This window comes from Colias philodice, chromosome 17, assembly GCF_061535455.1.
Source record: "Colias philodice isolate Cphi_HAF_F1 chromosome 17, ilColPhil1 Martin Lab GWU primary, whole genome shotgun sequence".
NCBI classification, from domain to species: Eukaryota; Metazoa; Arthropoda; class Insecta; order Lepidoptera; family Pieridae; genus Colias; species Colias philodice.
Genome location: NC_143102.1, coordinates 2,918,833 through 2,945,739, shown reverse-complemented (window position 1 = coordinate 2,945,739; position 26,907 = coordinate 2,918,833). Strand labels below are relative to the sequence as shown.

General features: G+C 34.1%; 2 protein-coding genes across 2 annotated transcripts; one reads left to right on the top strand and one right to left on the bottom strand.

Moving 5' to 3' along the window:
- Positions 1-790: 790 nt before the first annotated feature.
- LOC149480911 (uncharacterized) lies at positions 791-9,532 on the top strand. Its single transcript, XM_089705781.1, has 4 exons — positions 791-1,171; positions 1,337-1,473; positions 4,435-4,563; positions 5,044-9,532. Exons 1-4 carry the CDS (start codon positions 1,015-1,017, stop codon positions 5,116-5,118), a joined length of 498 nt encoding a protein of 165 aa, XP_089561907.1. The 5' UTR covers positions 791-1,014; the 3' UTR covers positions 5,119-9,532.
- A 137-nt stretch (positions 9,533-9,669) lies between these two features.
- On the bottom strand, positions 9,670-25,381 carry LOC149480910 (uncharacterized). The gene is made up of 12 exons (XM_089705748.1): positions 25,210-25,381; positions 18,196-18,263; positions 16,069-16,288; positions 15,717-15,959; positions 15,321-15,525; positions 12,681-12,848; positions 12,238-12,389; positions 11,214-11,374; positions 10,888-11,044; positions 10,449-10,508; positions 10,216-10,381; positions 9,670-9,822 (listed from the first exon to the last, which is right to left on the bottom strand). Exons 1-12 carry the CDS (start codon positions 25,225-25,227, stop codon positions 9,788-9,790), a joined length of 1,653 nt encoding a protein of 550 aa, XP_089561874.1. The 5' UTR covers positions 25,228-25,381; the 3' UTR covers positions 9,670-9,787.
- Between the last annotated feature and the right edge of the window lie 1,526 nt (positions 25,382-26,907).

The following is a 26,907-nucleotide window of genomic DNA, read 5'->3' as shown; positions in this document are numbered from 1 at the left end:
CAGCTTGTTCGGATAAAACACCTACGGGCAGTACCGAGTTTTCTATAATTTCTTGGCCGTGAATGAGGATTTTGTGCATTGTCGTCGTCATGGGGTGCCAGTTGTAATTAGCTACATATTTTTTGGCTGAATTTCTGCAAAAAATTCCGAACTTCGTTGAGTCTACCGGTAGACCACAGTTAATTGCCACCTTTATATGAAAGTATGAAATAAAAATATTGATAAAGTGTGATTTAGGATTTTATACAAAAAAATCGTCAAAGTACCGGTACTTTTTCAGAAATTAATATCTCGCGAAATCCGCTCTTTTCGCAATTGGTTTTTTTTGTGGAAGTAGTCCATACATATAACTATGTTTTGAAGTAAAAATAATTTGCTAATTCTTAAAAGTTCAGTCACAAAAAAAGAAATGAAATTTTGTTATTTATGCGATTATCTCGAAATTGCGAAGTCACAGCTCTTCCCCGAATGGATCGAAAATTGGCCCTATGGCTAGCCTTGACGCTCGCAAAGCAAAAAAATGTGTTATAATGGTAGAAAAATTAATAAAAAATAAAAATTGAATTATATAAAATACCGGTACTTTTCATTCAGATTGCATTTTTTCGAAAAGTATGATAGTGAGCTTCATGGGAGTTTTACTCTTGCGTTTGTCATGTATATATCCATACGTTCATTCAATAAAATTAGGCTGTCGCAAAAGAAGGGTCAAAAAAATACTGTGGGACGTTAACGTTACGTTTAACGCAGCCTAAATGTCATATTCGATTTTCAGTAATGACAACACTTACCGGATCGCTCGTCTCTTTCATTTGACGACTGTTTCACTTTCCCGCAGAAAATAGGGTGTCGAATCTGTCCTATAACCTCCGTTATATTTATTACTATTTAAAGATCAAAAATGTATCATTTATGATAATTGTGGTTTAATTTGTGTAAAGATTGTGCTAAGTGATGTTGTGTAATATCGTTTGTATTCTTGCGGTCACTCTGTAGCGTTTTTAAAAATTAAACATGGCCTCGAACCGAGGAATTCAGATCGGATCCGCGTGGTTCCAACGGAAACTGAATTTGAGGCCACAGCACAGGGGCGTGCACTTAGTTACGGAAGAGATCCTCAAGCAGGTGCCTGAGTTGTCGCAGTTTGCCGTCGGCCTATGCCATATCCAAAGTGAGTACGAAGACACCGCTGAACGCCGATGCTGCATTCCCTCCCACTCGTATTTTTCATGACAATTGTTATTATTGCTATTTTGTAAATACTATTTTGATGCTTATACTGTCCCTGTTGAGTTCGGTGGTGACTATTTAACAAAAACACAATTAACGTTTCCAGTAATGCATACTTCGGCAAGTCTTGCGCTAAACGAAAGTTGGGACCCAGACGTTAGAGACGATATGGAAATGATGCTCAACAAAATAGTGCCGGAGGGACTTCCTTACCGCCACTCGTGCGAAGGTCCCGATGATATGGTGAGACTCGTTTATTATTCTTAAATTTACACAGGTCAATGTGAAGTGTCACTTGCAACTTCAAGTGCTTAAATATTCATTATATTTTGAATTTGGAATATTTAATGTTAACTTCTTGTGATTTTTTTGCATTGTTTGACATTGCCAAGTTTTGAGTGATGAAATTTTTATAAGAAAATATAAATAATAATGGTGGTGTGGTAAAAGTGAGTGTTATAATTTATACCGTCATATCCTCCAACATTGCCCGCTTTTCACAGTGTTTTGATCATATCCAAGAAAAAACAAAATATGGACAGAATTGATGCTGTTATTTGAGTAGGGAATTGAATTTAGAATGAATAGATATACTTGAAATAATCATATTCTTAATAGTTTCTCTAAAAATAAGGAAGAAAGAGGTGGGCGAAATAAGGTGGAAAAGTATACAACTTTGCCCACCTTTAATATTTCAGCCATTTTAAGACTTACGTAGCTGTTTTTAAGAGACAAAGTAGAAGACAAAGCAAAGATGCTGAATCTCTTACAAAAAATGATCCAAAATAAGTAGATCTTTATTGAATTGTATGGGCAAAGTTAGGTGTAATTTTCTCACAAAATTAAGTTTAATAAAATATGTAGGTGGGTAACAAGTAATAGGAAGGTACATATGCAATAATATTGCGTTCGTACTGTTTCTAGGTATATCTTTAAAATGAAACTGAAATTATGAATATTAATTGTACCTATACGTAATTTCTACTAAACATTTAAAAAGTACCTAGGTAGACATACATACTCGTACAATCCTACCTAGGTACCTAAAAGAAAAAACATGCTGTGTACCTACTTAATTTATACCTAAAAAAATTACCTTGCTACCTATTTGAGAAGTCTGTTAAAAATGTGTCAGCCCTAGCACCTCAAAACGGTTGGGCAATGTTGGGATAGGTCACACTACGTTTATTAACCTAACATTGCCCAGCTACAAAACTCCTATAATACTACGTATTTTTGCTTGGAAATAACAAATAACCTCCTTTTTTATATTCTAGTTTAATAAATAATAAGAAATATTCACGTATTTTAATTGATTCCCAGTGATCAGAGACAAGTTTTTTTAGAAAAATTTGGCACCACCAAAACACCTCCTACTTTGTCGACATGTAGCAGCAGACTGATTCACGTTATACATGTGCCATCTAATCAGTGTTGCGAGAAAGACTTTAATTTTCTACCAAAAAACAAAACAAGTCTTAAATGTCATGCTACTCCACATAAACACTCGGGAAAGTTAAAATTTATATTTGGGCAAAGATAGGCTGGAAAGGCAATGTTGGAGGATATGACGGTATATAATAATTAACAAATACTTATTATAATAAGTAGACATCGGATTATATGCATTTGCATATTTGCATATGCAAATGCATAAAACTCTCTAATTACGGCGTTAGTGCATATTTTAGCCTTTTTCCCCAATCGTGCATATTTCGTTAAGTAGCGGGAGTTTTGGTTGGTCAACTAACCTTTAGTAGCCAATCAGAACGCTCATCGAGTAAACAAACCCTATTTTGGCATGGTAAAATGGCAAAAAATTACAAAATGGGCTCCATTTTAAGTAAATTTTGAGCCATTCAAAATAGGGCTAGATTACCCTTTTGGGGCTAAAAACTTAAAACACGGGTTGAATTCCAAAAAAGGGCTAGATTTAGCCCGGAAAGGTCTAAGGTGGCAACACTGGGCTCGCGGGTGACAAACGTCACAAATTTGCGCTCGAAAATTTGGTAAAAATGCTTAATTGTATATTGGCACAAAAACTATACTTAATTTCAAGAAAATTTCAATGTTTTGTACAATCTTTGATTTAAATATATAAAAATAATAAAGGTTTTTTGATTTTTTATTGTGCATATTTTAGGCATATCAGTCGTTTTTAGTGCATATTTCGGCCTTTTTAGTGCATATTTGCATGCATATTTTGGCATTTTGTTAGTGCATATAATCCGAAGTAATATGGCATGTATCTTGGTAACTTAATATATAAACAAATATTAAGTAGATCCTATGTCGGTATTGTTAATGGTAGTGTCTCATTAGCGATGGCATATCAAATATTCAATGCCGATTTAGTTGACATTCTATTCCAGGTAAAAGCATAAAGAATTGTGAGGTTCTTTTTGAAACAAAAAAGTTATGTCAAATGCACCCTTGACCTTGAGTATGTTATCAGTGATAAGAGTTCTTATAAAACAATATGACATGTTGCTTGTTATGCATACTATTTTTATGTATCTATATTTCATTTAACTTTATTTAGGTGTATATAATATTATATAATAATATTATTTTATTATATGATTTGACAATATTTAAATTGATGATATTTTTTTCTTGAATTTTTATTTGTTTCCAGGACTTTAAACTAGGAAATTATTTAACATTTTCTTAGTCAATTTAGCAACAATTATTTTTAAATTATATAATTATGCTTCGTAATTCATTACTACTTACTGATTTATATGTATAATTTATTTCTACAATATCACAGTATATTTAAAAATTGAGAAGCCCTTTAACTAAGTATTTTTAATAACTAATTGTGTAGTCGCTACATTAATTATATTTTACCAACTGAGCGTCAAGAATATCTCAATTGAATTTATTAAGAAATTGTTTATTAAAAAAGATTATTCAATTATTTATCATATCTAATTTCTTTACTCAATCAATTTGTAATCAACCTTTTATGGACATTAATTTAAAAAAAAATATAGTTTTACTATGCGCTGAACAAAATTTAAGTTGTTAAACATACAGTGAATAAGTTATCTCTTTAAAATTTATTAATCACTACTTAATTTTCGTCATTTATATCATAATTCTATAAAATATTTGTATATTTTGCAATTCAGTATAGTTATAATAATTATGAATTATGAACTGCATGGCTAGTATACTAATAAAGTTGTTTGTCCGCAGCCTGCTCACGTCAAGGCATGTTTCCTAGGATCTTCACTCACAATCCCCATAACAGATGGCAAGCTAAACCTAGGAACGTGGCAGGGTGTGTGGCTCTGTGAACATAGGAATCATGCTGGAAGCCGAAAGGTTGGTATTGTTTAGCTTCCATATGAATAACTGACCTGTGTATAGTCTGAATATTTAATTTTATTTGTTTCTTTGGATGTATGTAAATGCATAAAGATTTTAGACAGATTTAGTCAATAGTTTACTTTAGCAAGAATACCATTCAAATGAAGTTGCGGGTTCCAGCTAGTATGCTTTATCTATGAGGCATGGTTTCGTTATTTGCATTGCGAAGATGAGTAAGCCGTTTCAAAATCTGTAATTGTAAAAATCTAATATATTTTAGTTGTTTTTGAAGTCAAGAAATACTGATAAAAATGTTTCAATGTGAGTGTGGTGGGAATTGGTATAAAAAAGATCGTGTGTACCAAGCACACATGTCAGAAGTGAAACTTCTTTGGCAAGATTGAAAGATAAGCCAACCTTTAAATTTTACTCTCAACGCGCCTAAAGAAGTTTCACTTCAAAAGGATTAGAAATTGATGGGTAAATGTCGTATAGGTAGTGGTAACACTGTCCGGGTGCCCGCGCGACTCGCCGCTGTCGCCGGTGTCGGCCGCGTCGTGCTCCAGTTAGGAGCGGGGGGGGGCCGCGACCCCCCACACGCAGTCCCACTCGCGGCCCTCCTCCAAGAGCACAAGGAGGTAAATCCCCCTTTTGTACGCGCGCCTTTGGATGGGATACTGTCTTGTGACGAGGGACGAGGGACCCCGCCGTACCGCGTTCAGTGACTTCGGAAATTTTTGTGTGATTTCGGAATTTCGTTTCAGTTAAAATAAGTGGGATGGGACGTGTTAAGTGTTTGAAGCATTCAATATTGTGTGAAAATTGTTGGGGATTTTTCAGAATGATTATTGTTTTAATGAATGTATTTTGACTAAACTGGTGAAGTTTTAAATTGATTTGTATATAGTGTTCAATAAATTTTACCACCAAACTTAAATGATGTTCTGATAGAAAAACGATTTTTTTTTATTTTAGAGAGGAACAACATCCTATAAATCGGTTATGTGTATCATATAACACCTGTTTTGGTGTTGGTCCACACCCGAATGTAAAGAACTTGGTTTCTGAATTATGGCATTTTTAAAAATCAAGTCCTATGCAAATTTCCAGAATTTGTTGTCATCTGCTCCTGAATAGCTACGGTAGAAACATTTCGTCGTCCTCATCTATCCTTTCGAGAAAGTGTGCTTGCATAATATACCTCGCCATTTGGCTGTGGTTTTTTCTGGCCTATTACTGGTTGTCCAGTAGCATCAACTCTTATGGGATAACTTTGTCCCCACCATACACATTTTGCTAAGAACAGGGCCTTCTAGTTCTTCTTGTGGGTTAGTCATTATACTAATGATATCAGAGGAGCATATGACACTATAACTGGAAATTATGAGGTTATTTCTTATGCGCAAAACATCGCAGCATAAAACACTTTAGGAACTTGAATCATAGTTAGCCATTATACCCACCACATTTGTGACCGCTTTTATAGGATATTGTTCCTTTATAAAATTAATGAGGGATGATCCCTGTTAATTGTTAATATGCATTTGTTGCCATTTTAATTAATTTTTATTGATATGTATAATTTAAATATCTGATTGGAGATGATGAAATTGCCAAATAATGAAATTTCTCCTCTTTCCTAAACTTTCTATAACATTGTGATCACGTATCCAAAGAATTGTTCAAAACGCAATTTACCCAATAACTTGTGTCAAATAAATTGTTAATTGTAATTCGCAACTGTAAAATAGCTTTCGAGAAGTCCCACCGAATCGTTGAAAGTACAACGGATTGTATTCCGTGTAAAGGCGCTTACCTAGACGTTAGTTCTTATTCTTATCTTCGAGCGACAATATGTACATAAGATTAATATTTTGTAAAGCTCTGCATGGCAGTTTGAACAGACCCGTTACGGTAGGCTGCTTCAGAATTCATACAAATTTCATACTTAGAAGTGGAACAGTCTTATTATTGATGTATAAACTCGGTTTCGTGAAGGTCAAACGTGTTAAACTTGTACAAAAGTAACCAAGTTTATATTAAATTAAATATGCAGACCCGTATTCAGCCGCGCGTATTACTACAGATGTACGACAAAATAAAACCCTTTAATTTCTTTAAACTTTCTATAGGAATTGAATTTTAATCGAGCACAATTCCGCCTTACGTTCTCTGATGAAGTGCCATGCAAAGCGGTAACCTATTGATGTTAAGTTCAGTGTTAACTGAACCCGTTGTAATTGTACATAATTATGTGCAACAATTTTAAAATTATACATAATTGTTGTTTTGTTATTGCGATGTGTCGATATGTACATAATCACGCGTGGACGTGGACATTCCGCTTGTAGGTTCGGTTGAGGTCGATGTGCTATCTACTTTTATCTTTATCGTAACTATGTTTAGAGTATGACTTTCAGGTGTATTTGTTTATATTATATGACTATTTTTCACTATTGCACTCGTTCAGATATTTTCAATGCTCACAGGGAGACACAATATTTTTATCATGTCACTATCTTAGAAGTTTTATATCGAATCGAACACTCATTTTGCAACACCAACTTCGTACGTAATCGCACCGGTTAATGGTCAGTCGACGTAAGTTAAGGGCTGAGTTTAGGTTATATAGGTATTTGTACGTCTACGATAGCTACCTTCTTTTCCGACATTAGGTTAGATCTCGTAACGATTAGTACGTGAAACATGTCCATAGCTTTAAATGTGTCACATCCGTTGTATCAACGGCTCCTTCCCGGGATGACAATGAGCTACATTCGGTACCACTAGTTAGACGTAGTATATCATTACTTTTAAGATCATGTAAGTGCCTCGGATTTATGGGGTGGTTATAATTCAGTTGCAGACGCGTGTGGGCTCCGTATCGGAGATTCGTTGGATTTGATAGACTCGACTGAATGAACTCTGCTTCCTCACGATTCCTTCTTTTATTTCCTTTGACATTCGACATTGGCTTCTGCTACGATTTTGGTTGAAACGTTCGTTTGGGCGTCATATATTAAAGGCGTATGTGTATAGTTGTATGTCTTCCTATGTAAGTTCCATCATAAAGTCAAGACTAGTATATCTAAAGATATTGTATCCGGTATTCAGTATATGTGAACGGTATTAGGGTATTCGACACTCACCGACACAAATTAGACTATTTGAAGTATATATAGGAGGCTTCGATTCGAAACCTTGGGCGGCATAGTGAAATATAGACAAATATATAGATTTTATGGAAGTATAGATGTATGGTTTTGTACGGATTGACGGTAGTTGGTAATTTTAAAGGACATTTATCCGAAATATTGGAGAACATACGGACGGCTTCGAGTTGGTTATGTTGCGTTCTTACGAATATTACTGTATTGCACAATCACACTGAAAACTTAGTTAGGAGTTTAAATTATAAATATTAGGATACAATTGCTTACTATAAGCGTCGCTGGCTGTGGAACAGCTAGCTCAAACGTTCTTGTTTATTTCAGTGATACAAAGGACGTTATATCATTATGGAGTAATACTTGGGCACACGTAGAATGCGAATTGGTACGGACATAGGTTTTACAATTATTACATTCCTTGACTATGACATTTTTTGTTGCTCGTGGTGTTCAAAGGGTGGTTTTTCCTATGCGACTCGAGGAGTATGAAATATACGCACAATCGATTGGGACTGTGGTCAGCTTGGGGCTGGTGTGGCGGTTTTTATTAATGACTTAATTATTTTAATGTTCGAATCATGATTTCACATTCCTTTAATATATATATTATTTTTCGGAAATTATTGGGTTTAAAATATTTTTTATCATACTTTAGCAGATTAAGCTACTTTCCAATGCTTTATGGTTCGTTCGTCTTTTTATTTTTAATAGTGTTGTTGTTTTTATTATTTATTAAGATCCATTTGTTTTATTGTGTAAGCACAATTGTTATTTGTACGGATAGATTGTCATAACGGTAGGATTTGGGTGTAGCGTCGGGGATGGCTAAGTGCTTTCTTAATATCTGTAAATATTTTTGCATTAATATAAAATAAACATTTATCAATGTACATATAGTGTTTCACATGTATAAAACGTTCGAATGTATGTGTGTTAGATTTGCCACTGCCAGAAAATAAGCCTCTTTGTAATACGACCTTTTTAATTATGGTTTGGCACGTTATTGTCAATTTTATGTGTTTTACATTCGATTACATTGTAAATGGTAGGTTTGTAACGACGCGACTGGTTCGCTTTTAATCACGTGACTAGTTTACGCTTCTATTTGTTACGTTGTTATTTTTAACATTCCTTTACATTTGGAAATGTTTTGTACGCTCCGGGGCGTCCTTGTTTTGTATTAGCTAGTATTGTCCCGTCAGGCTGTTTTGTAACAACGAATTCCTTAGTCTACCCTAGTTATTTGATTGCTATTCAATAATCATGCTTTTAGGAATTGTCCAATGTTTGATATCAACCTATGTACAATCATCATTTTGCTATGTATTACATTATATCATTTTTAACCATTTTACTGTTAAGTGGAAATAATAATTTTGGACTTATATTAAAATATACGAAAATACGTCTAGTTAATGGTATGAAATATTCAATATAAACGATATTATTTGTATTTCTTGGATACATTTTATAAATTTGATTAGAACACGAAATATTCAATAAGGGCACGAAATTTTTTTCTTGATATTATGTAATTATATAAGCAATTGTTTTAACTGTTATTGCACATAGGAAAATGAGGTTGTAATAGTTAAACACGATGAAAGACAAATAATTTGTGTGTATATTATTTAAGACGATTATGACGTTTATACCAAATGTAATTGTACAGTGATTTCACCCTCATCAGTTGTTTTTTAAGCTCACATAAGTGACGGACCGTCACGATAAAACTTAATTGTAACATATAACTTGTACAATATAAATATTATAGATCCACAATTATGAAAGAGATTAAATATTTGCAAAAGTTACTTTGTGTTTTATTTGTTATTTTTGATTTAGTTAAAAATGGATGTAGCTTCGCAATGTGGATGTACAGAAAGATTTATTATAGATATAAGTATTCAATGTGGGAAAAGCTAAGTGAGTTTCACAATTGAAAGAAGTATTACAGATACAAAATTTTATTACAGATAATTCAGTCAACTTACAGATAATGTTATAAAATTTTATTAGATCTTCCTTAATTTGGTTCATGATTAATTATCGCTAACTATAGTTAGGTTTTATTTGGCGGCAGCGTGCGGACCAGGGCCGTTGTCTGGAATTGAAACAGAATATATTAATCTTAAAGCCAGTGAATACATTTGAACTCACATTTTGCAATGATAAAATAAAATTAAGGTACAGCAGGCAAGCCACAAAAAATTATGAAAAATTGAACTGTTGTTAAAAATTAATTGCTTAATCAGCTAGCAAATGTGACAATTACTTTCACGCTGTTACGGTTATGACTAACAAGAATCATATTATATCAGAATGGATTCAGATGCTTTGGACATTAACCAGAAGATTCAAAGACAGACAAAGATGTAACCACAAAAAACTGGTAAGTATATAAATAATCTGGCAAGTGAAACAGATTTAATATTTCTAGTGTTTTATTTTTTAACAGATAAAAAAAACATTTAAACGTATTTAATTAGCAACATACCGTCAATCTTCGATTGCACCTTTTGCAATTCGGCGTGCGACTTTTCGAGCGCGTCACTCAAGCCCACCTTGATCTGACTGAACTCCTGCACCACGAGGGACAGGCGTCCCAACAAATAATTCAGGTTATCGTCCACTGCGGACACGCGTGACGTTATCAGGCCCACCTGGGAATAAATACGAATTATTAATCCGAGCCTTATAATCATCGCCGTAAAGACCATAATTACTCACCTTATCTTTCATTCCGTCCAATGTCGTAGTGCTGCCATTAACATATTGCGCGGTTTGTTCCTGCCGGTTTTAATTGTCTATTAGTTGATTAGTGCCATAATGCTGTATGCGAATGGAATTTTTGTTTGCGTTCATCATGTTATGGATCATAATGGTAGAATGTCTAATTAACGAGGCTGTTATTTTAAAGGCGTAGGTATTACAATTACAGGGCAATTTGTCCATTACTGGAATAGAAAAGTGCACCGAACAACATCTTTTGAAACATAATTTCTAATAATTTATGATATTTAGGTCCTTTTTAAATTCAATTTTCAATGTATATGTTTGAATTGAAAAAGCATCTATTTAACCGTCAACTTATAGGAATTAGGATGAATTTCTCGAAAAAATATACACGGAAATATAGATACTATTATTGTTAATATCTCCAACTCACAGATAATCTGTCAATAGATTTCTTGCTGGCGGTCAGTTGCTCGTACATGATGCCGATCTGGCGCCAAACCTGCGACATGTCCGACTCTATCTTTGATGTGATATTGCCCAGAGTCATAGTTTGGTTGTTCATTATATGCTTCTCTATTTCATCGACCCTGGAAATTGTTAAGTGTTTATTATTAATTAGAATTTCCAACAGAAAAAATATACCCATAGGCTATCCGCTATATGATAAATTTTTCATCTTTACTTATTTACATTTTAGTATGTTATTTTACTAAATCTATTATATATTTTTTTATATACATAAATATTTGTTAATACCTGCTCAGTAACGTGCTATTTAGAAGTCTGCCCTGTAATCTGATATTTTCTCCAACTTCAAGCAGAATTCTATTTACTCCGTATTCTATACGTTTCTTAGTGGCGATCACATCGTCAGCGGTTTGTAGCATTACGTTTTCGTTCCTTGAGAATGCTTGTACCTTAAAATAATACGTGTATTAAGTTTTACAGATATTCTTCAATAGGAAGACGAAAGGTTCCTGGACCGGTGGGGAAAAAAGGCGTTTTATAAGGGTGTAAGTGAAGAAATCCTTCTTGCATACATACTTTAAGTTTTTTCTTTTCAACAAATCTGCTCAAAAGTGGAAAGCGATGATGTGATATTAATAACTAATTATGTTTTTATTTCCACAGAGTTCCTGCTACAGGATCAAAAGTGACTTCTGAAATGGGAAAGTGTTTCGATAGCTTTGCATATAACTACAATACGATTTCGCCTTGGGTTGGTCAACCTATTGCACGCCTCATAAGCGAAGCGTTGAGGTGGGTACTACTGTCACTTCGCGCAAAACATCTGATTTTTCAAACTTAAAATGTCTTTATGTATCATACATTGCACTTGTAAGATAATACATACACACACATATTAAGAAAAAACACTATTTTTAACGTTCATGATATTTTTGATGTCATTTTTGTTATTTAAACTAGTTAAAAAACAGTTTAAAAAAGTTCTGTCTTGGACGTCCGTGTGTCTGTATGTGCGGATCCTTTTTCTTGTTAACACGATAGCGACCGAAATACTTTACTAATCGAGTCTTTTTTTTCTCTTACGCTTGAGTATGCTCAGGAATAGAACCCTTTCATTTTTCAGGGTCTGATTCGATGTGGTTTAATTGTTATTAAATAAACAAAAATAATAATTAATAAATGTTTATTAAAAAAAATTATGAGGCGTGCACTTTTGGATTTTCCAAATTATTTATCATTTTCTGACCAGCCAGTGCAACTAAACCCATATATTATAGATTGATTTTGCTCCAAACGTGATAAAAATACCAACCTCGTTTCTTAAAGTGTCATAGCTCTTTTGTATATCGTCGTACGCTCGTTCGCTCATTGTGTTACTCTCAGTTAGACTTTGTTGAATATCTTTATTGGTAGCCACTAGACGGTCGCTCATTTCACGCAATTTTGTTGTTATTTTGTTAACAGCTGAAAAGAAGAAGCATGAGTGAATGTTTATTTTGATTAGATTTCATGAGATTTCATTATCAAAATATTCCAGAGCTTTTCGGATCAACGTACGTCACTCTCTCTCTCGAGTGCACAAAAGATTAGTGTATTCTAAAGCCTAAGCTTTAAATTGCAAAGTACGAACAAAATGACATGGTTCGTAATAAAGGATCTTGTTCCCAAAACACTCATTCGTCCGAAAATAAAATATCCATTCATCTTTCATGATTCATCAGAGATCGATAGATTAGTTCATTAATTTATACTCACTATTATCTTCATTGCCGGTAATATTGGACTGTGCAGCGACCAGTGCTTCCAAAGTATCATTGGTCGCACGTTTGATGTCCGCAAGTCGCGGCAGATCCTTCCACATGCTCTCCGCATTTGACAGCAACAGTTGAATCTTCTTTATTTCACCTTCTTGCCGCTCCAGTACTTTAAAAAATTACAGAAACTATGAAGTAAAAGGAAACAAATTGGTCTGGCAAGTACCTAATTTCATTTCATTTTATAACGTCATATGGATTGATTAATTATTATGTATTTTGGGTGAGAACCTAATGTGTACCTATTTTTATACAATGAATAATAAATGTTACAAAATGTGAATTGAGGAAAGAAAAGTTAAAGATAAGAGGTCAATATATGTGTTAAAATAATAAGTAAAACGTTCAAAATGTTTATCATGCGATTATTTGTATTGTTAGGAAAACATTAAAATATAATATAAGGTAACCTATTAAAAACTCGAATTTCTATTACCCGAATCTTAAAACCCCGAAAACGGTTGTTAGAACTTTTAAAAGACAGATGTAATGAATGACAAATTTTTAAAATTCCTTTTTTAATTTCCCAGATGAATCAATTTCCAGATGCACCAAAACCAGATTTTTAAAAAGTATTTTTTTGTTTCCCGTATTCTCATAATACAGATCTCATTATACCAGATTCTCAGAATACTTTTTTTTGTTTCCCATCGTACCATTTTCCAAATAAACTATTGCCAAATTTTCATAATCTTTTTATTTGGTTCCCATATAATCGTATAACAGATAAACTATTGCCAGATTTTCATAATCTTTTTATTTGATTTCCATACAATCGTGATTATACCTTTACTATCGACTGAAAATAAACATTGTCAGTAAGTAAATTTATTGTTTTACTTGTCCATTACTGACATTTAGTGTCAAAGTCGACTCAGTAGGTTAGGTTAGGTTTGAAGTGTGACCCCCATGCACGAGCCGAGCGAGCGAAGCGAGCGTGCCGCGGCAGTGGCCGGCGAGTGCCAGAACCGACTCGCTACTGTTTTACTTGCCTATTACAGAAAGGTTTAAGTGTCAAATTCGACTCAGTAGGTTAGGTTAGGTTTGAACTGTGACCCCTCACGCACGAGCCGAGCGAGCGAAGCGAGCGTGCCGCGGCAGCGGCCGGCGAGTGCCAGAACCGACTCGCTATTGTTTTACTTGCCTATTACAGAAAGGTTTAAGTGTCAAATTCGACTCAGTAGGTTAGGTTAGGTTTGAACTGTGACCCCTCACGCACGAGCCGAGCGAGCGAAGCGAGCGTGCCGCGGCAGCGGCCGGCGAGTGCCAGAACCGACTCGCTATTGTTTTACTTGCCTATCACAGAAAGGTTTAAGTGTCAAATTCGACTCAGTAGATTAGGTTAGGTTTGAACTGTGACCCCTCACGCACGAGCCGAGCGAGCGAAGCGAGCGTGCCGCGGCAGCGGCCGGCGAGTGCCAGAACCGACTCGCTATTGTTTTACTTGCCCATTACAGAAAGGTTAAAGTGTTAAAATCTATTCAGTAGGTTAGTTTAGGTTCGTGCTGCGACCCCCTAGAAGGATTTCGTTTTGCTGGATATCGTTTATTTGAATTTCAAAAATCTGGACATTGTTTGTCTGGATATCAATTAACTGTATTTCAAAAATTTGCTTTTTAAAAATCTGGCTTTCGTGCGTATGGATTACGGTCATCTGGATTTTGTGCATTTAGATTTCGTATGTCTGGAACTCATTCGTCTGGATTGTAAAACGTCGTACAAATAAAGAAATGGGCAAATGAAATTCGGAGTTGCGATTATATGGCAAACAAAACTTCGAAATTTTAAAATTCGGGGTTATGAAAAAATGTCCAAACGTTTTCTGGATTATGATATTCGGAATATTAAAATTCGAGATTAAGATAGGTAACCATAATATGACGAAATATTTTCTATTATTAGATGCGATCAATAGCAAAGCACTAACTATTAACAAAAAATTCTAATGCCTCTTTTTAGCCGTATTGACTAGAATAGTCTCGCTTTTGCTTTTGTATTATTACTGCAAAATAAACTTGAATAAAAAGCCTAAACATTCTGAAACGCCAGTATATAGGTCGATCAGGCCGTGTTAACGAGCGCCTGTCTTCTTGTCGGCATTGTCAACGAAATGAAATGCACGTTGCTGATTGAAAATATTATAATATGTCCCAGTTACTTGATGAATGAATATCGTTTTGTACTGCATTAAGCAGTTTAGATAACAGCCGGGAATTCATTTACAATGTACGTAGGCACAATGATATGAATTGCAGACAAATGAGACGCGTTCGGACAATAATTTTAGTATTACGAGGCCACATGGGTATCGTTACAATGTAACTAATATCGAATAAAAATGATAGGGTTCCAGTAAAACCTTTCCAGTTACAATCGTAGCCGTCAATCTAATAGTTAACACATGAACTATCAACTACTGCATAATATTAACAATGCACTCATCACAGCTATCTAATACTTAATTAGTTTGATATCCGCTCAATGAAAATTCAAATGAAAATTCTCGAAATTTCTACCCATTTTTATAGAACTTTGTCCTTGAACATATTGTGCATATAATTTATGTTTAATGGTAATTTACCTTCACTCATTTTGTTGTGCCAAGCCTCGTCAGCAAGCGTAACCTCGCTCAAAGGCACAAAGTCTGTTGGTATCTTGGAAGACGTTTCGTTGTATTTATTCAGCTTCAATTCATACTTGTTCAGTAATTTCTCAGCCTCTGTTATGTGTCGCTCGAAGGGGTTCACGTTAGTTGCCATTTCTACGCAGAAAGCCCGAAGAGCGTCCTGAAATTTTACCTTCTGTTGTAATAATATACTTAACTAGCCTCTCGCTCTGAAATTGTTATGTTTCACTTAGCCTAAAATCGTAGCGTGCTATTGATAAGAGGCTATAAAGTATAAACTACGTAAAAGATTGGTCCAGACTCTTTTATCGTCCAATCAAACATATATTACTGACATTTTAACTTAATTACCTTGTTCAAACTGTTCTTCAAATCCTGAATTTCTTGTTTAACAGCGTCCAACTTAGCGTCGGTAGCATCAAGTCGCCTGCTTATAGAGTCATCTTCGGTGGTCAAATTCGTTTCTACGTCTACTGGTGCTGTATTTGCCTTCAAGTTCTTATTCACCGTAGCCGTGAGTGCTTGCAATGACTTCTGTATGTCTTCCAACATTTCGTGAGTTTTTTCTTGCTTCGCCTTTTCTTTCTCCTCTTTCTAAAACAAGACAAATGTAAGGTTTGTTATATCAGAAGATTTTTCTACTAAATGGCCTTTGGTAGAATAAAATGCCTACTTGAAATGTCATATACTGCGATCTGTTTACCTGTATAAATAGACTTTCCACGTTATAGACTCGTTCATCCAGACGCGAAATTAGCCCCTTCAAAGGCTCGAGTGCTTTGTGTTTCTTTTCTAAAGAAATAAGCATTTTCTTCAGCTGGTCTCCAAGAGCCTTTTCTCGGAATTCGTGGCGATCCAGTTTGCTTTCTGATACACGGAAGAGGTGGACGAGTGATAGCATAGCGTCTCGGATATCTTCGTGTCTGAAAAATACATTTTCAATTCAGTATAACAACGTTAATGCTGTAATATTATTATAAAATTTTTCCTGTCTCGAGCCAGGATCTCAGCTAATGAGAGCTTTTAAGATGACTACAACTGACATGATCTGGGATTTAAAAAAATCTGATTAGCAGTAGGTAGCATCTATGTACTTCAAATTTCAATCCATATTTTCCTATATAATACCTACTTCCTACTCAATATTTTGCTAAAAACTTAATTATTCGATTGATGCAATAAAAAAATTCTAATTAGCATCATAAATCCATTTACCATTAATCGTATCGTACATGAGTTTATCAATCAATCAATACAAATTGATTGAACATGTTGATGTTCATTGACTTTCAAAACACTTGATGTAATCGCTAAACAAGTGTCGGTTACGTAATAAACCTACATGTAGGTTGAAGAATCTTCATTGCTATGTGTTAAAGGGAGTCGCCAGTTTATGTAAGGTAGGAAATGCCCAACGCTTGAATTGAATGAGGTCTTTGTTTTATTAGATAACTAATGAAAGGAGACAGTGGGAATGTTATAATTGCATGCACCTATGTAATTAGCGTCTGATATATAAAATGATGTGAGCAACTCGACAAATTTCATACTCAAGACATTCCTACATAATCGTCTCACGTTGCGTCTGCAAAGTACATTGAAGGTTTCAAATTTTTTCTATATGTATTATTATAAATGCGAAATTTTGTCTGGTATTCTTTCAGGGCAAAAGTTCAATACAGATTTGTAGCTGTAAGCTCTAAAAAATGACATGAGCTTTTTTTATAAATCAACCCCTTTTCTATTTAATTGGATAGACGCCTGTTAAAAATGCGGATGAGTTTTTCCCGTGCTTTTTATACATATTTAAAACCACGGCACTGCTAGTAACCTATAATGAAGGTACATGTTCTCATACAAAATGAAAGTGCCTTTGACCGAAGTGATAAAAATATGAATATGCTAATGGAACAATAAAAATTTAATGACATCGTAGTACGCCTTTTTTTTTTTTTTTTAGTGGGGAAATCTTGCATAGATACCCACGGCCTCCGGGGAAGAGGCCGTGGGTTATGTCGGATTCCTACCGACCAAAACCCCACTGTGTTCCGTCAAGCCGCATCAACGACGGGGCCACGGGTATGTGTAGAATTCATCCGTGACCCCATCAGCGGCAGCCCGTCGCCGGGCCCAAACAAATCGTAGTACGCCTACGATAAAAATGACCCGTGATCGCCACAACGAATTGAAGTTTGAAATAGTCTTAGATAAAACATTGGGGTTTCTTATTTCTATACATATTTAATCCTCATATAAATAATAAACGATGTATTTAACATTCAAGCCTATTTTTGAGTGTATTATTTTTCATCAAGATACAATACAAATAGATCAACTTAAATTTAACTGAATGCGTTCTATTTTTTTATATGTACTAATCTTGATACATTCTGGCGATGATACAACTAAACATATAGGAAAAGTTTGTATTTAATTCAAAGTTCTACCCGGTCAACGTATTATTTTGAAAGCTTACCTACACTATTCAACGAAAGGAAACGAAAATAAACCATTAGAGAGAATTCAAACCTTTATTCAAACATTAATCCTTTGACGGACTCTTACACCACGTCTTTGGTGACTGTCATAATAACTACACCTCAGTTGTTTATGGTTACTATTGTGTTGTAAATTAGGAGATGGCGACATTTACTGCTAACCTACGGGCTTCCGATGCGATGCCATCAAATGGTAGGATATATTTATGAGCTTATGATAAACTATTAACTTATTCATGATATGAGGAACGACTACCTAAGTATTTTATTTTGGGACAAAACCAGGAGCAGCACTTATTTACAACAGAAGAACAGCAGAATATGGTACTCACGTGACATTTTTGGCCTCTGTGTGTGTACAGGATACGATGAGAAGGAGTGCGACCAAACACCACGGCCTCTGGGAACAAATACATTCAACTTAATTTTCTTTTAGCACAAAAGGGTAGAATAGAACAAGAGCTAGAGAACACATGAAAAAAATTGGTATCAGACATACATTTGTAAGAACTGATTTTTTAACGCGTAATAGATAGGTATATTGGTTTGGAATATGACAATAATTTACATGTTTGCTCACTACCACAAACATTACATAACTATATTCAACCATGCCGAATCTGCATCGTTAAAAGAATACGGAATATCAAACAAAACATTAACCTCAGGGATAACCGATGGGGAAAGCATTTTTTTATCTACATTGTTATCATTCAAGCAAATATTGTAATAGAGTTATGTTAAATGAGTTTTTATGTAAATATGTACTAAATAAATACGAGAATGATTTCTAACTGTGATAAAGGGGGTCGTCTTATCAGACGTGGTCAACATTACACACTTGTAGCACTACAGATGGGATAGATAACCTTTAGCTTTAATTGCTTCAAGCTTAGTAAGTAGATACACAATATGGTTTATAAGAGGAAGTATTTATGTTTGTAAAGTAAAATATATCGATCAGAAAACTAAGTACCTATGTAGTTAGGAACAATTCTATATAAAAATTGTAGAAATGCTTTTACTCTCTGTGGTTAAATCAGTAGAGATAGTCAAGGTAAGTATTGGAATTTGAAATACAATTAAATTCCTTTTTTTTCCTTCAGCTTAGTATTTTAAAAAAGTGCTATATACCTATGGTCGATGATTGAACTTTTTGTCTTTTTTCATGCTGTAGGTATGGTCTACTTTTTAAAATAGCAAACTCCGATTTATTTATTATATCTAAATAAAGAAATGGCCAAATGTCATCTAAATATCCATTAAATATCTAATAATTAGATAATATTGATCAGGTAAAGTCAGAAACGTGGTAAAATAATTGCCTATTGTGCCGTCTAGACTCTAGAGTACCTATACTTTAAGTCTACCCAGACGTTCAAAACATTTATCTCCCTTCAACCAGATTCTAGGTTAACATAATAATTTACTTGTATAAATAGATAATACCAACGGCTTAGACAGATAATAAATTACCAATAGATGTGTGCAATAAAGACAAAGGAATCGAGCAAGTTCATAAAGATCAAACCGCTATTCTACATCAATATCTAGTTGACATCTAGATAATGTTGAGTTCGATGATTATAAAGATTGCTTTTAGGTGTAGAATAAATGATCACAAATTTTATTGTTAAGCATAAAATTGTTTAATACAATTTCAAGTTCGAAGTGTTTTCAGAACTTTTAATATATTATTTTCCCTACGCCTACATTTTCGGACACTACTATTTTTGAAAATAAGTAGGTAATCTATAAACTAGATACTTTATGGAAAGAAAGAACAATAGCGATGATTTTGTGCATAAAAGTGGATTGGCTCGATAATTAATATGTAGTTACGAAGTAGTTACGTATTTTATATTTTTACAACGGCTTCAAAAAAAGTCTCACTTGAACCGTTTCCTATTAGTTATACTTAAACTGTTCAATATGTCGTAAAAGTATGAATAACCCATTAGGGTTAGGTATTATTAAATAACACCTGTAAAACAACAACACATAATATTGAATTATTCGTGAATATAATAGTATGTATTATACTACATATAAGCATAGCGCAAAAAGACGACCCAGTTCGGTCTACTATGAGAAATTACAACAAACTGCTTGGAGCGAATTATTTGAGATGTCGTACGGATATTACAATATTCTACAGATTTGAATTGCATAGAGTGATAGTGAAATAGAAGAAAAGCTATTCATTTGTAATGTGCCTCTGGCAAAAGTGAAAAGATGAGAGCGATTAGATAGATTTTAGAAGGATTTTAGAATATAAAATATTTAGTTACATCAAAATATTATGTACCTACCTAGGTACTTAGTAGTATAATTTAGGTTTGTAGGTAAATGATAGTGAAAATAATAATATCCTCGAAGTATTAAAATACATATTAGGTATCTTAATAGTTATAGTTTCTCATATATTATACGTAAATCTAAATCCATGTTTCTTGACTTTCTTCATTACTCCTGTAAAATTATCAGGACGTCCGCATCGTCTCGTCGAGATTTTAATGCACTTTGATGTTGAATACAGTCGTAATGGTAATTAAATTTAGGTACTGCTACTTGCTTCTCAGAAAAATTGTACTTGCATGATCAGGAAATGAGCTTTAAATTAAATTACGCCCCTCATTCTCATCACTGTTTCTGCAAGGTATAAATCCTATGTTTATAGCGCGATAGCTGGCATTGTAATACCGCAATATCTACTATAGACTATATTAAAATCATAGCCGTTAAGGATATGGATATCCTTTATCCAAATTAATACTATTTGCATATTACTACTACAATATAACTAAACTGGTAAATTTGAAATTTACGAAAATTATTATCAACAAAAGTTGTTTTATTTTATACACCTTTAGCCGGCACCACGAAGGCACATTACCTACTCCTATTAACCTCTTCAAAGTAACGACGTCGGATTCTAGGTAAACCATTGTAGCCACACCAAAACGTGACTTGTGCTAAACACTTGCTTGTTATATACTAAATTTATATCTGGGAGTCGTAGTTCAAACGATTCCTCGCTTACTAATTGTAAACTTATGATTCCATTGTTCTGAAATTAGAATAATCCTGTTTGTTTTTTAATAGCCGGCGCCAGCAACGCCTGCAATGATTTTGCGGACACGTTTTTTGCCTTCAGAATATTTGCAAAAGAAAATTATAGCCTCCGTTATTCTTATGAATAACGTCAGCTCAATTATCGTCAAAATTTCCAACAAAAAATTATTATAAGGAAATTGGTTAACTACTTGTAGTTAATTTTATTAATCCGTTATTTTGTCATTAAGTAGGTAGGTATTACATTAGTCCATGGTATTACTATTAATATGCAGGCACAAATGTAAAATTTGTATATCAACAAAAATAATGAAGCAAAATCTGTACCTATAGAAACAAAGGCAGCTTAATTGTACTATAGTTTTATCTTCACATTGGTGTAAACTTTTACCGTTAGAATTAATCGGCAGATTAAAAATAATAAGCCTGTAAGGGCTTAGCCGTTAGCGTACCTAAAGCATCTAACTAGCAACACGTTACACGATTAGTTTATAATTAGATCCTTATAGATGACGTAGCATCATGACAAAGGGAAAGGAACTTATCTTACACGCTGAATATAGACCTTGGCCGGGATTTAGGTCAAACGCGCGGACAAAGCTTTTAATGCTGTAAGCACACGACGATAACATTATGTTTTGCTTCCCGGTATTAGTTGAATGCGTTAAGTATTCATATATGTATTTAGCTTTACTGGCACAGTTATCCTGTGCTTACGTATTTCGATAATAAATTTAACATGAATCTATAATGAAGCAACAGGGTAAGTGGTAGGTAATATATTACAGCAGAATAAACTGCAAAGAGACTCAATAATTTTATTGTGTTTTATAGATTTATTGTTTAGGAATTAAATAACTAATTTTGCAAATTAATTAAATCAGGATCTTATATCATATGGGCAAAGGACTATGCCGCGATTGTGATGAAACCTTTTATAAATCTAAAAAACGACTATGTAAATACACACGCTAAAGAATCTAAGGTTGAACGTTCCTGGAACTAAAGCCACAATAAGAATGCAGTAAGTACCGTAAGATACAAGATCAGGAAAATATAAAGTGTTTTGTTATGAAATGTGGCATTATATCAACAAAAATAATAACGATATTAACCCACAATACTTTAATTATTATGATGCTAATTAGCGTGATCAAATACGCATGGTAGATCGCTTCCTGACTCATGTATCAAAGCTTGTTTGTTTCAATGTTTCAACCGATTTAGATTAAATTCAGTAGTTACAATTAGATGTACAATATAGAGTTGTCTTTTTTCAGGATAGGAATTAAATGTGTGATCATAGAGTTACCTACGTAGCGACTATTTAGTAATCTGTGCTAGAGGTTTCGGCAACTATTTCGATATTTTCCATTTGGACGAAGAAAAAAGAAAATAAATGGTCATTATATTTAATGAATATGGTAATCGTAAGTTAAGAATATTACAATAATTATGCTCGTGCTCGTATACTTCAGAATACCTGATGCCTCAGTGGCCGCCGTTAGAACTTTCAGCTCTACCCTCATTAAAGGAGCGACGGCGAGCGCTCTGTTCATCATCTTAATATCTTAAAGGCGAAAGTTTGTATGGATGTTTGTTACTCTTTCACGTAAAAACTACTCAACCGATTACAATGAAATTTAGCACACATATAGAGGGTAACTTGGATTAACACATAGGATAGGTTTTATCCCGGAAATCCCACGGGAACGGGAACTATGCGGGTTTTCCTTTGAAAACGCGGGCGAAGCCGCGGGCGGAAATCTAGTGTACAATATTTTAATAACAAATTAAAACATACTTGCATTCTTTCTTAATATTCTTTCACATTTTGTGACCGAGATGTTGGACCTTTCAAACAAAAAAACTGGGCTGATTTTGATAAAATCTAGTACATAATATGTTAGTAACAGTACTCAGTATAGTAGTCTATAATTTTATTTTAATCAGTTTAATTTGAAATTGAACTTTTGCACGCGCGAGCCAAGCCGCGGGCACAGCTTATGTCTTTTATCTGTATGCTAATACGATACATAAATACCTAAACATATTAATATTTTAATATCAGTCTTTGTTTATTAATTTTTACCGTTTACCCCTTACCCCTCGAAAACATAAATATACAAAAGTCAAACCTAAACTTATGTACTGACGCGTATTTCCAAACTATACATAGCCAGAACGCAACCATAGGAAACTGCTCGTGTATACTTTGTAATGTTGTTTTTAAGTTTGTTAATACAATATATACACGAATTTTGCGTACTGATCGTGTATACTTTGTAACGCGGATGCTTGCTTCTTCGTTCCCGACTATACTGCACGACTTATAATTATTGACAATAGTGCTAAAATGTAAGAATCTAATAAGTCCAGAAGAAGATACACAATACACATGCATTTTAATAATAGATTTCAAAACAGCAATACAATAATATAAACGCGAGCAATGGAAAGACGCCGCGCTTACTCCGAAACATACACGATTAGTCCGCAACTGGCGCTGTATGTTTTGGAGCGCTATTCCTACTTACTTCACTACAAAGTATACGCGAGTATTTGCGTATTACCGTTGTATAGATTGGAAGAACTTTGTAAAAAAGTTATTTCCAAACTATACGTGATTAGTTTCACACCGTTGCGTACTGGCCTTGTATAGTTTGGAAAGACGCTGTACTGACTGTTTCTCAATCGCTTTCAAACTACTTACCAACAAAATCTTGACAAAAAGCTACAAACAAGCAGTCAAGCACATTGTAGTGCATTATTTATCGTCAATTTGTCGAACACGATGTAATCATGTATGCGAGACGAGTTAGCAATATGTCAGTACCTTGCCACGGCAGGCGAGAAATACGTCAAGTGCACAGGAGCTGGGGCAATAAACTTTATTGGAACACCGCAGGATATTTACAATATATTATATATAACCACATTAAAGGACATTAATTGCCCTACTTCGTATAGTTTATGATATGAAATTATGAGGAACATAATTGTATATCTAATGAGTGTTAAGAAGCGAGAAGTGGTCATTTACATATAGCTATTTATATTGCGATTTGCGCATGAAGGTTTATTAGTTACAATATCCTTATAAAATGTAATGTTAGTATTAACTAAAACTTTTGACCGAGACCAAAATATAAACCTAAGTAGGTACGTGACTGTCAGAATCAAAATATGATAGAAAGTTATTGACTTATTATAAGAGCTTTAAGCTCTATATTAATTTTAACTGAAAAAACTTCTTCCTTGACGAATTATGTAAGTTTCAAAGTACATACACACTATTTTGAAAAATGAAACGTATTTACTCACTAATAGTTATAACTTATAAGACATTCTAAATAAGTTATTTTGTAGATAATAGATATAAACAATAGCCAACTATAGACTCTGATAACCTTAGCGTATTTTTAATCGCTTTCTCTAAATAAAATTTAGTTTATTTACCTATCACCTTCAAGATTATTTTTTTAATTTATACATAATCTAAATTAGGTACCTACAGACGTTTGATAGGTGTTATATACTACTGAGTATTGAATTTAAAAATGCCGTCGAATAAACATTAAAATAATATTGGTAACATTTTGTTATTCCAGAGCTTTTCAATGCAAATTTGAAATGCTAAAATGAAATATTAATCATTGAAGCTTATTTGACTTCAATGAATTCGTCTGATTATTTTAATTAATTACAAATAACTTTAGCGAGACATTTATCACAAGAAGTGGTGTTTATGTATTGTATATTTCCTTGATTAAGTGCCATAATTATTATGTGTTTTATATCATAAAATATGGAAATATTTAACTCAATAGGTATTAAAATTATAATTCAAACCATTTTATTTCCTTGTAGCATTCTGCATTACAATATATTGTATAGGTTACTTAGCAAAACTTTTTCATGACAGGAAAATAATTTTCGCTGGATCAGAAAGTAGGTAATACGGTTAAAAAATAACACTTTTCAAGTTTAATTTAGATCCACTAAAAATATATGTATATCCATAGTCCATACTATTGTTTTATATTTTTATTACTGACCGATTTCTTCCCGTCTGAATATATCACATTTTCTTAGGTACATTAAAAATAAATAATTAAAGTCCAAATGATATTACTGAAATGCAGTCGTGCGAAAATGGTAATATTAGATGCAGTTGCGTAAATTTTGAGGTATCCTAAACTTCTTAAATTTATTTTAAACTGGATAAATATCCTATCCCAAAGCGTTCATTATAATTGATGAGCTCTCACCATGCCAAACGCAGCCATGTCGCCTGTTTTGTTCTAATCTCGACTAACGAACACTTTTTACTTTGTTTGAGATCGCGGCGTTTGATCTAAATAAAGCTTGTAGTACTGCGCTCACGCGCAGTCGATCGCGAACTGAGGACTGAGGTGATCGATGAACTTTGTGGTTGCGCCTTGTGGACTGGGCAGGCGCAGGAGTTGCGCCGGCGCCGCGTGCGAGCAGGGTGAACGAATGCGTTCATTATTACGCCCCACTGACGTGATCCATCGACATTCCAAAGGGTTAAATGGGATCTTATTTTGGAGATTAATAAATAGACCGTTAAGTGGAGCTACCGCGATGGTTGAGGTTTATTAAACTCATTGATATAGATGCACTTTAGTTGATAGGAGTAATGTATTTTTATTGGTTTTATGTCCGTTCGGTAACTTTTTAATAGATACGTATCTGTTTTCTACATCTACCAGAGGGGTTATGCTGTGAAGTCAGTATTTGTGTTTTAGTAAATACATTCATCAAACTTTCCCGAAAAACTTCTAACTGATTCTGTAGGTTGTAGGATCACGACATAGAAGAGAAAGCAGCGATTCAATTTTTGATTTTATGCATTCATAAAAAATTGTGTCCATAATAATGAGTCATTATATTATCATTGGTAAAGGCTAGTCTGTGGTAAAGGCCTAGGTAGTCCGTTGTCTTGCCTAGTTTACTTTTACGGTCCTATAGAGATATCGGTGTGGTATGGTTAGGTGGGCAGTCTGGGCATATATAATCAAAAACTTGTAAAATGAACAAAAAATATCACTTTTAGCAACAAAACATGTTTTGATATTTACACTTTAAATTTGACACACTTCCTTTGTACTGTGTTTGGTAAATTGGCGAAGGAAAAACGAAATTCAACCAAGCCAACCCCGTCCGATTAGGGCCCTTCTGGCCTCCTCCTGCACTCAAGCGACAGCCCAAGCCGAGGTTCGAGATCCCCGTCAAGGGGGGACGCCCTTGTGCATGTCGCTACCAGGGTGAACCTTCAGTTCACCCTCGCGTCCGCGTTAAAATGTAGAAGCCCTTCTGGCTAACATTGAGAGACACCACACAAAAAAAAAAAAAAAAAACCAAGCCAACGACCGACATCGCACACAAAACTTTAAAAGTCATGTCTATTTAGCATTGGATCATAAAGCAAATATGCTTATTTCGATAAAAACGGCGAAAGGACGTTGATCTTAATATTTCGGTTAAGTTAACATTAGATAGTGGCGCTATCTTTGGTGACGCATGGTGGCGTCTGCCTTTGGCTTGGAGTGTCACCATTCATGGTAGCATCTTATAATTTGAACCACAGTTAAAACCTTAAAAAAAAAGACACAGCAGCCCAGTTGCATTTAGGTAGAAAATTTTTCAGTATCAATTTAGACTTCGTTGCTTTTCATGCCTTTTTAACTAAATACTATTTTATAAATTATCTAGGTTAATCACTATCTCTCGGCGGCGATCAAATTTGAAATTTAGACCACTACGTTACACTAAAACATACTTAGAAAGAAGTCAAAACATTATGACTTTTCTCCTCTTAAATCCGAGTTAAATCTGATATGGCGCATGTAACTTGTAATAAAACCACTTTCTTCCGATACTTTGATATAAGTTGTACTTAAAAATATCTCCCTCATAAGATCAAAGAGCATTAGATTTAGTAG